We start from the raw sequence: 10,744 nt of genomic DNA, 5'->3' as shown, positions 1-10,744 counted from the left end.
TGAATGAATAAATAAGCCTAAAACTCAGTACTGTAAACATATGTGTGCTTGTTTCTCACTTGGCTGCATCCTTGCGCAGCTGCTCGTGTCGCATCAGGAGCTGCTTCCTCTCCCTGAAGGCCTTGCGGACGGTGTAGCCCTTGTAGACGGCCTGGATGGAGGCGGCGGCGATGTCCTGGATGGCTGCGATGGACAGAGCGCCGTGCTCCAGCATGAACTGAGTCACCTCGCTGTGGCCGCCCAGCAGAGCGTAGTCCAGAGGAGTGTACCTGCAGCGTACAAGCACCGTTATCTCATCTGCTTTCCCACATTTTAATTCAGAGCCTCCCCTCCGTCCTCACCTCTCCTCGGTGTGCTCCATCTGGTTGGGGAAGGCGTTGTAGCCCAGCAGCAGCTTCACGGCATCCAGGTAGCCGTTGTTACACGACCAGTGGAGAGCAGTGCGGCCCTGTGCACAAATGAAGAAAGATCCCACATTCAGATTCAGTTAGACAACACGTGGAGAAGTCTGAGGGCGTTCAATTCTTACCTCCTTGTCCTGTATGTTTGGATCTGCGTTGTTCTCCATGAGAACAGCCATGCAGGTGATGTAGCCGCCGTAAGCTGCACACTGCAGCGGAGTCCGACCTGCCTGATCCTGGCAGTAACATGCAGGAATATTTAGAAAAAAAAACAGCAGCACAATCCTGAATTTACACTTAAATATCTCAAAATGATTCAATTTAATGTACATTTGTATTCAACCAATAGGATCCTTCAATGACACAAACATGAATGAAGACTACAAAATGTGGAATGAAATAAAAAGCTGCATTTTCTCACAAATTTGTGACACATTTAAGAGCTGTAAATAATTCTGGACATTTTTACCAAACATTTATCCAAAAACAAATAAATAGCTAAAATTCATCACTAACATCTCGAACACAGTTTCTCATTGTCTTTTGTCACTAGTTTATGTCATTTTCCAGCCACAAGAAACCTCTTGGTCAAATACAAATTCACTCTAAATCAATATTAGGGATGGCTGTGAGTTATTTAGGGCTTAACTTTATAGTGTTTCCTACATTACACATAAGAAATCCGATATTTTGTGATGAATGCAGGTGAAAAACGAGCTCAGAGAAGCCGTTTCGATGAAAAAGAAATGTCCAAAGTTTAACGTTACCACTTAAAATCACTGTGACACTACAGCAGCATCGTGTTGGCTCTGGCTAAACATCAGTGGTTTTTGGCTTCAACAGCTGGAGCCACATGTCAAGTAAAATAAGATAAGACAGTTTGATCCAGAACATGAATTCTTACATGAGTGGAGACTATAAAACTGAACTCTGAGCTGCTCCTTCAGCGTTCTGCCACTGTGCAGTACCTGTACATTGGGACTGATGCCGCTCTCCATCAGGATCTGGCAGACTTCAGCATTTCCTCCCAGAGCTGCCCAGTGCAGAGCAGTGTGTCCATCCACGTCCACCAGGTCCACACGGGCAGAACCTTTATTCAAGTAATATGAACACACAGAACAAAACCACATTGAAACAGACAAAAAAAAGGGCTTTTTACAACAATTAATGAGTCTACAATCTGTAATTAACAGTTGCGTTTCTTTGCTTCTGTTACATTTTCATCCACTCTAGATTGATTTTCTCTGCAACCACACAAACAACACAACCATAACCAGCGAGGAGAGAGAAATGAAAAATGTCTTCTGTGCAATAAAACACAGTTAAGATGCTACAAATCATAAAAAAGTAGAATTTTCTTGATTATTTATTTGACAAAAAATGAAAAACCAAGTGCCCACAGCTGTTACTGACACTGGAAAAATATTTCGATTTTACACCCTGTAGAGATTTTAATTATTTTTTCCATTTCTGTCATACTTGTCACTTCTCTGTTGCATAAACCGGTGGTGGAACAAGTTACCAAACTCTGTTCTATATGCTGATTCCTTCTCAGTCTTTAAGAAAAGACTAAAGAGCTCTTCACTGAATACCTTTGCACTTGACAGACCAAAAAGAAAAAGGTAAAAAAAAATTTGCTCTACAGCATTTATCCAGATTGTTTTCTGCTGACTAGATCCTTGCTTGTGTTGTATCTGCTCTCAGATGTACGTCGCTTTGGATAAAAGCATCTGCAAAATGAAATAGTAGAATTGTAAACACAGCCTGTAGTTCAGTCGAAAATTCCCTGAATTTTTGTCATGCGACTGTTGGCTGCAGCTGACTGACTAATGGCATCACGGTTGTGCTAAAAAGTGCAGATTTTTAAATTTATTTTACAGATCATTGTTTGAGCAAACGGTTTATTTATGGCAAATTTTTAAACAAGACACGTCAAATAAAGGGATTTTCATGATGATTATCTGCTATGTTCTGGTGATTTTTACTGACAGAACCGTACGTCACACATGACATGTTTGATTTGGTTCAGTGGATAAAAGGAACTGCACATCACAGATGAGTAGTTGGAGGACTGTCGGAAACATTTTATACAGTTTCCAGCTGTGATGAATGGCGTCGTTTTAACCGCATTTACCCTTGATGAGCGTGAGTATGACGTCCCTGTATCCCATCTCGCAGGCTCGGAACAGCGGCGTGTGCTTCATGACGTCCAGGGAGTCGACCATGGCGCCGTTCTCCAGCAGCAGCTTCACGGTGCTCACATGGCCGGACAGGGAGGCCGCATGGAGCGCTGGTTTAAACACACACATCAGATAATGACACAAGGCCTTAAATCTAAGTGGACATTGAACACCCTGAGGACGGCTGCTCCTCCCTCGCCTGCATCTGGGCCGTGTTTAAATCCTGGTCAACGGAGGGGTTAAACAGACAGTGAAATTTAATGAGGAGCAACGCACTTAATCCCCCCACTCTCACTGCAGTCCCCAGACAGCGCCGACTGGAGTCAAGTGCATTGGAAGTGATCTGGGCACCAGTCACTTCCACTGCCCTTCACACCGTCTCATTAGCATGACTCCGTCGTTCATGCATAGCCAATGAGGCGGGGGTGGGGGTACATCGCCATGGAGATTATACGTCCGACCGGCCCTGGGGGGGTCAGAGCGTGGCGAGGAAGTCATGTGTGGTGGGTTCTACATGCTCGCGCTAATTCTGCTGACAGTATCACTTCCTGCTTTCACCTCGGGGGGGAATCCCCTGTGACATCATCGTCAAGCAGCCAATCAAGCTCCGGAGGGGATGCAGGTGTTCGTATACAGTGGGTGACCTTGCCCCGGAGGGCTACACAGGTAGAAAAAGGGGAGGAGTTTGTCAGACGCTCACCAGTGCCGCCGTACTTGTCGGCCATGTTGATGTCGATGTGTGGCGTGAGGGCCAGCGTGGTGTGGATGACGTCATCGCTGCCCTTGCCGGCGGCCCACATGAAGGCGGTTCTTCCCTCCAGGTCGGGTTCGTCTTTCACCGATGGGTGGGACAGAAACACACCGACTGTCTCCTTCACAAACAAACAAAGGCAGTTGTTTTTGAGTTTTTTTGAATTATTTTTTTGTCACATTTTTACTCACTCATTTTTTACTGCAACATAAAGTCCTGCACTTCTATGGAAACACAACCATGACTCGAAGGAGTAAGAACTCAAAATATCTTTTCTGTGCAGTATGACACAATTATGATGCCATTTATTATTTTTTATAAACTGAATTTCTTTGATTATTTATTTTACAAAATGTAAAAAACCTGGAACCACCACAGACAACATTTTTCTTAGTGCCCACAGTGTTACCAATATTGAAGAAAACCCTTGTAACTCTACATATTATTTCCATACTTGCCTATTTAATGTGTTTCGACACTTTTTTCTATGTGTCTTCTATTAGCTCTGTGCAAACACTGCCTGCAGCTCAGCCAAAAATGTTCCACAATTTTTATTACGTGACTGTTGGTTACTCCTGAGTCACTCATTGCTTCACAGCTGCACTGAGGACAATTATTCACTTTTTTTTTTGCAGAAACTGCTTCGTGCAAACGGCTTATTTTTGTTGAATTATTAAATGTATAATTCTGATAGAACGTCATGTCAGCAGATGAGTAAATTTGGGAAAAAAAAAATTGTGTGCAAAATTTGTCAGAGCGCTCACAGGTGAATGCTGAAAAAACTGGAGGCTCCACTGGCCATACATGTTTAACTATTTGCATTTTTCAACCTCTGCAAATTCAGTGTTTTTCACTCTACTCTGCACATTAGCTGTAGAAAGATGTTTCACCATGCTGAGTGTATCTTCCAACAACTTGCTCCTCTGTTTGCTGTTTTTGAGTCATGATGCATTTACTTAATTGATCCAGTATGTTTTATTTTCCTCCCTTTCTCTCTTCCTGTCTCCTCTCTGCTCTGTATAAACACTCCCTGCAGTTCAGCCTACAAGTCCCCGACGCCTCTTTGGACACAGGTGAGTCCTGGCTTCTCTGTTGCATCGGGGAGCGCAGAATTTATTTAATTTTTTTTTGCAGGATCTGGTGCAAACATGTGGCAAATTCCCCAATGAACGTGAAAATTTCCAATTTTTCCAAAAGCTAATTTCACCCTTTTTATGACATTTTTTTTACATTTTGAGGATCCCAAGTACTGAAAAAAAAAAAGTGTAACAGGCTATAGAGCAGCGTTATTTAATTATCACCAAAAGCTGTCCTGATCGAAGCGTCATGACACTCAGGTTATCAGGTCTCCATACTTGGTGTTAACGTGACTCACGGCATTGTTGCTCTGAGCTCCGTAGTGCAGAGGCGTCGCTCCCTGGCTGTCGGAGGGAATCGTGCCCGACGTGTTCCTCTCCAGCAGCAGGTGGACGATTTTGGCGTGGCCTGAAAAGACACTTGTTTACTTTAGGAGGACGTGACGGATGACGACAAGGATGTGAGGAACCACGCTGACCTACAAAAGCATCTTGTAGTTCCTCCGTTTACTTTAGAAAGCTGTTAACAGAAAAGCAAAAAGCTCCACTTTAAGTCAACATGAGTCAGATGTTTACACAGTTACTAAACAGCGTGTTCGTCTTTGTGTGGTTGTGGCACTGAACACGCGAGTACAGGGTGCTGCTGGGGCTGCAATTACAATTAATTCCATTGTTGATTCATCTCTTAGTTATTTTTCTCAATTTGTTCTTCAGTCGATTAGTTGTTTGGTCTATAAAATGTCAGAAAACGGTACAAAAAACAAAACAAAACAGTGTTTTATTCACAACCCAAAGATCTTCTGTTTACTGTCACAGAGGAGGAAAGAAACCAGAAAATATCACATACAAGAAGCTGCAATCAGAGATTTTTTTAAAATAGAAAAATTACCTAAAGAGATTATTCGATAAGCAAAATAATTGGCCAATAATTTTTATTTTATTTTATTTTTTAAATCTCTCACCTTTGGCTTAAAGATGTTACTAAAAATACTTTAACAGATTAATCAATTACCAAAATAGTTGCCAATTAATTTAATAGTTGACAACTAAGAACAGGAGTGTTTCACCTTCAGCTTTAGGACACTGATGGACTTTTTAAACTATCCTGTGACATTTTAGAGACAAAACAATAAAAACAAACCAAAAATAAAGTGCAGATTAATTACTAATGGAAATAACTGCCCTACAGAGGGACAAAAATACACTAAATCCTAGTTTCTATTAAATTTATGCTAAAGTTATGATTGTTTTTCATAATAAATCTATTAGTTGTTTAGCTAGTGGTCTATAAAAAAGAAAAAAGGATGAAAAACATCCATTAGTGTTTTTGTCCACAGTCCAAAGACATTCAGAAACTAGATAATGTTCACTTTTAAGAAGCTGAAATCAGAAAATTCTGACTTTTTCCCTTAAAAAACGACTCTGTGATTAATTTAATAGTTGACAACTAGTTGATTAATCATTGCAGATCAACTGTTCAGTGTTTTTTTCACATTTTTGAACAAGAAAAGTTGAAAATACACAAGTTTAAGTTGTTTTCAGTCAGAAAGCAAGGTACAAGCAATCTAAAAAAAATAAAATCTTCAACAGGTTCTGGACCAAACACGGAATATTACGGCAAATAAATGAATAAATCTGCATAATTCTTACTTCGCTGTGCTGGGAAACATTTCAGTCACTGCTAGGGATCGATTGAAGTGGGTTTTTAAGTACAAATCAAAATCTTGGTATCAAAATTTAAAAACCACAAACTCAAATAGACACTGGAGACACTCAGAGAATGAAAACCCTTATAAATCTATTTATTCCGAACTAGTTGACGTCACTTGAATAGCTGACTGTTAATTGATTAAGAAGCGTTGCGGCTCGACTTCCAGGTGGCGCAACAGGAGAAGTCAGACTTCTTTCTCAATGGGTCACATTTTCGCAGCTCATCTGTTGTTGTTGAGATATTTTGGTCTGGCTCAAAGTAGTGGAAAGACAGGCGGACAAACACAGCCTTCCCCTCAGTTATGCTGCCAGCGTGGATAAAAATAAAAGAGAATCTTGTGAGTAACGACTTTTCCATTTCTGGCTTTGACTCAGCTTAAACCGGCATAATAAGATCTGATGAGAATTTAGTTTGCGGGGAAGCAGATGTGATTTCCACACAGGCATCAGCTCACCCAGCAGAGCGGCCCAGTGCAGCGGCGTCCTGAACAGGTTGTCGTACGCCGTCACGTTGCAGCCCTCGTAGGACGTCAGCACCTCCACCACCGCCTCGTTGCCATCGGCGACGGCAAAGTGCAGCGGCGTCCGGCCCTCGTAGTCCTGCCAGTTCAGCAGGGACTCGGTGGGGGCGGCTTCCTTCGTGAGCAGAGAAGACACGCAGACGGTGAAAATCAATCAGCTGATTCTGCTATATTTAATGAAGCCATGCAGTTTTTTTTTTTTTTTAAATCTTCACACTACTGATATTTCAGTCACAGGCCCTTAAGAGTTTTGCACTTTTTCCAGCATTTCTGAGCCTCACAACGTCATCAGTGTACCAGAAAGACACGTGACATTTACAGAGCTCAAAAACACATTTGAGTTCTGTTAAAAACTACAACACAATTACTTTTACATCCACTACAGGTGTCACTTAGTGCCCACAGGTGTTAACAATACCGAAAAAAACAACAACCTGTAACTCGACACACTATAAAAATGTCCCTACTTGCCTTTTTAATTTGTTTCTTCTATTGTAAACACTGCCCGCAGTTCAGTTGAAAATTCCCCACAATTTTTGTCAAAACACATTTTAATTTCTGTTAAAAACTGCAAACCAAATGACTTTTACATCCGCTACAGGTGTCACAATCTAAAGACTAAATCTTCAGCATGATTTTTTTTCTGTAACCAACTTTAAGCATCGCTGTTATTGGACATGTTATGGTAAACAGGACCTCAAATTTGGTGCAAATGTAGATTAAAAGTGAGACCTTTTTGTCTTTTCAAGCTTGTTTTGACCAACTAGCTCCTGAAAGTTTACCCACAATGCACCTCTGGCATTTTTGCCTTTATTTGATTGCGCAGTCGAGAGAGAGAGGCAGGAAAGTGGGGAGAAGAATGGGGGAAGGAGCTGCGGAAAAGGGCCATGAGTCGGATTCAAACTCATGACCTCCACGTCAGGGATTATAGCCCCTGTACACGGGATGCCAGCTCAACCAGGTGAGCTGTAGCAGGACCCTTCTCTGATACATTTTACACAGATAGAATCATGCAATGACAATTCTGACTTTAGCTTGTGACACCTGGAGTGGATATAAACCTGATTTGGTGGGAGTTTTCAACAGAGCTGTGTTTTTCATCCCCGAAAATGTCATGTGTCCATCTGCTCTACTTAAAAATGCTCAAAAATAATGGAAAAGTGCACAATTCCAACCCACCACTATGTACCTCAAGGGCCTGTAACTCTGAAAACATTCATAGTAGGAAGGTAAAACTTAACACAAAAGTTACTGCATGTAAAATATCAGCGGATTCTGAAGGGCTCAGGTGGGAGCTTTCCTCAGATCTGATGGTGAAACTTGGTGGTGAGCAGGTGTGTTTGGGATGTACCAGTATACAGCGAACAGTCTGAGTGGCGCTGGGCTCCTGGCTGTGAGCTGCCCAGTGCAGAGGGATCTTGCCCTCGCTGTCTGGGATGCCGATGTTGGAATCGTGCTTGATCAGAAGGCGTACGTGCTCCGGTCGGTTATAAAACGCAGACCAGTGGAGAGCAGTTTGCTGCAAATAGAAAAACAACAGAGAGAAAAAAAAGATGAAAGGGGGGGAAACACAAAGATGAATGAATGGAGTTATAAAGAGATGTTGTAACAGCAGGTCTGAGGTTTCCACTTACGTTCAAAAAATTACTCCACTATGACAGAGCCAGGAAATATGAGGCAACGTACGACACAAAGCTCATATTGAAGATCCGGCAGCGGGGCTGAGATTCTAACCCAGATACTGCCTCCATGACGGCCACTGAGCTATTCTGAGATTTGCTGAAACCACTGTCATCTGACGCGATGATGCATATTGGATTATTACAAAACTAACTACTGATGTCAGATACACATCAGCTGCAGCAGACAGAGGAGACTGTGTGTTTGTGGTCTTATCAGCAGAACACAGGACAAAGCTGCAGATTGTAAAATCATTGTGCGAGTGCTTCTCTGTCTGTTTATGTGTGTGACCTAAAATTCCGACTTGAGTCAGTCGTTTATCTGTTTGCAGGTTATTGGTGTGACGTACAGACTGGATGTTTTTTTTCTCTTTAATGGGGGTTTTTGGCCTCCTTGTCAAGGAGAATACCAGAGAGTTGTGATACCCCAAAGGTGTTTTATTGGATTCATGTTAGACACACTTGTTCAGATTGTAGTTTTCACTTTTTTTTCTTTCTTTTTTTTTTTTTTAAACTTTTTTTATTTTTATTTTTTTTAGAAATCCTTGTGAGATTTTGAGAATTTGCTTTGGATGGTTCTCCTGCTGGAATATTCCTCTTCTTCCAGCTTCTGCGGACTGGGAGTCATCTTATCAGACAGTATTCTGGTTTATCCTCAGACATTCATCCATAAATATCATCAACAACTTTTGCCCTCATGTAGCCTCATATCATGATGCTGCCACCTCCGTGCTTCACTGTCAGGACGATGCATCCACTGTGGTGGTCCTGGTCAGGTTCACACCAAACATGCTGGACTCCATCTGGGATGAACAAATTTATCTCTTCTGACCAAAGAATGTTCTCCCAACATTTGTTAATTTTCATATTACTTATTTAAGCTTAATCCGACAGATTCAGACCAAAAAACAGGATTTTTAAATTGATACTGTGAATGGTCCTTCTCATTTGTCACAGACTCTGATTTCCATTGATAACCCCTGTACCAAGTCTGTTTTTCACAGCTATATTGTGAAAGTAGTTCACTGTCTGTGGAGTCATTTTACCTCCACACCACTGCAGCCCTGGTTAGTGCTACTATGGCTCGTTCTGTACATACAGTGCAGGTAACACTCATGCAGCCCCACATCATTGAATTTTGAATTCAATTGAATTTCCCTTCTGGGATGAATAAAGTATTTTCATTTCATTTCATCATGATACTGCCTCCTCCGTGCTTCACTGTCAGGACTATGCATCCACTGTTGTAGTCCTGCTCAGGTTAAAACCAAACAAATTTAAGTTGGTCTCATCTCACTAAAGAATGTTCTCTCAATCTTAATCTTAACTTGAACATCATCCGTGGAAGTTTATGTAATAATGTGTCCTTTATTGTCTGAGCTATCACAGATTTCCACTGATAATCTCTGTGTCAAATCTGGAGCAGCTACTTGTCTGTTCTGTTCAGAGCTAGACTGTGAACAATAACTACGGTTCCACCTCCGTGCTTCACTGTCAGGACTATGCATCCACTGTGGTAGTCCTGGCCAGGGTCACACCAAACATACTGGACTCCATCTGAGCTGAACACAGGCGTTTTGGCCTTTATTGTAGAGATTGAATTGCAACATCGGTACAGATGGCACGGTTTCTGACTAACATAAATGTACAGTTGTGAAGTCTTCTGTGCGTCTGTACCTTGTTCTTGTCTTGCGTGTCCACCTCCCCAGGTCCGATGTGTTTGAGCAGAAGGGCGAGGGCTTTCGGAGAGGGGTGCCGGGTGGCCAGGTGGAGCGGGGTCATCTCCTCTAAGTCTTTCTGCAGCCAGTTGGCGCGCCTGGACAGCAGCAGCTTCAGGAAACGTACATTCCCCTGCAAAAAAAAAAAAAAAGAGGCTCAGAAATCACCAATTCTCCACAACATTAGTCATGAACCAGCAGCCATCACACACATACACTCCCCAGGCAGCGTCTGGTTCAATCCGCAGGTCATCCATCTTCCTCCTGCCTCACCACTCAGCGCCTGTGATGAGCTGTTAAACAGTAAACAGCAGCCTGTCATCCCCTCCACATCATCATCATCATCACCCTCCTCAGTTTCGGCCTCCCACCGCCAGGCCGCCGGGTGATGCATCGGCGCGACGCGGCTCGCGGTGTGTGTGCGCAGGGCGTGACCGCGTGCACGTGCGAGTGTGTTTTGTATATTTGCCATTCCACGACCACAAAGCCACAGTCTGACAGATCTATCTTGTGTGTGAGCATGCATCCAGACTGTGAGAGTTTGTGTGTCCTCTCTATTCTCAGTCCAATTAGATCAGTAATCCCTGGCCTCTCTCGCTGTCTCAGCCACTTATTGATCAGGTGTCAAAGAGACAGGGCTTCCCATCACCGCATAGCATCCCCCGACACACACACACACACACACACACACACACACACACACACACA

General features: G+C 42.7%; 1 protein-coding gene across 3 annotated transcripts in view; it reads right to left on the bottom strand.

Moving 5' to 3' along the window:
* The window catches only part of invs (inversin), a 41,730-nt gene that overhangs the window by 12,011 nt on the left and 18,975 nt on the right, over window positions 1-10,744 (bottom strand). For all 3 annotated transcript variants that reach the window (XM_008289917.1, XM_008289918.1, XM_008289919.1), the window contains exons 5-14: window positions 9,996-10,169; window positions 7,991-8,158; window positions 6,574-6,754; window positions 4,708-4,817; window positions 3,282-3,453; window positions 2,536-2,691; window positions 1,370-1,491; window positions 530-637; window positions 342-448; window positions 60-269 (exon numbers count right to left, since the gene is read on the bottom strand). In XM_008289917.1, the coding sequence (XP_008288139.1) occupies window positions 60-269; window positions 342-448; window positions 530-637; window positions 1,370-1,491; window positions 2,536-2,691; window positions 3,282-3,453; window positions 4,708-4,817; window positions 6,574-6,754; window positions 7,991-8,158; window positions 9,996-10,169 (1,508 nt within the window). The remainder of the gene's footprint in view (window positions 1-59; window positions 270-341; window positions 449-529; window positions 638-1,369; window positions 1,492-2,535; window positions 2,692-3,281; window positions 3,454-4,707; window positions 4,818-6,573; window positions 6,755-7,990; window positions 8,159-9,995; window positions 10,170-10,744) is intronic.

This window comes from Stegastes partitus, unplaced genomic scaffold (assembly GCF_000690725.1).
Source record: "Stegastes partitus isolate 25-593 unplaced genomic scaffold, Stegastes_partitus-1.0.2 Scaffold645, whole genome shotgun sequence".
NCBI lineage: Eukaryota > Metazoa > Chordata > Actinopteri > Pomacentridae > Stegastes > Stegastes partitus.
The sequence above is the reverse complement of the archived record's forward strand: the minus strand, read 5'-3'. Positions and strand labels throughout refer to the sequence as shown.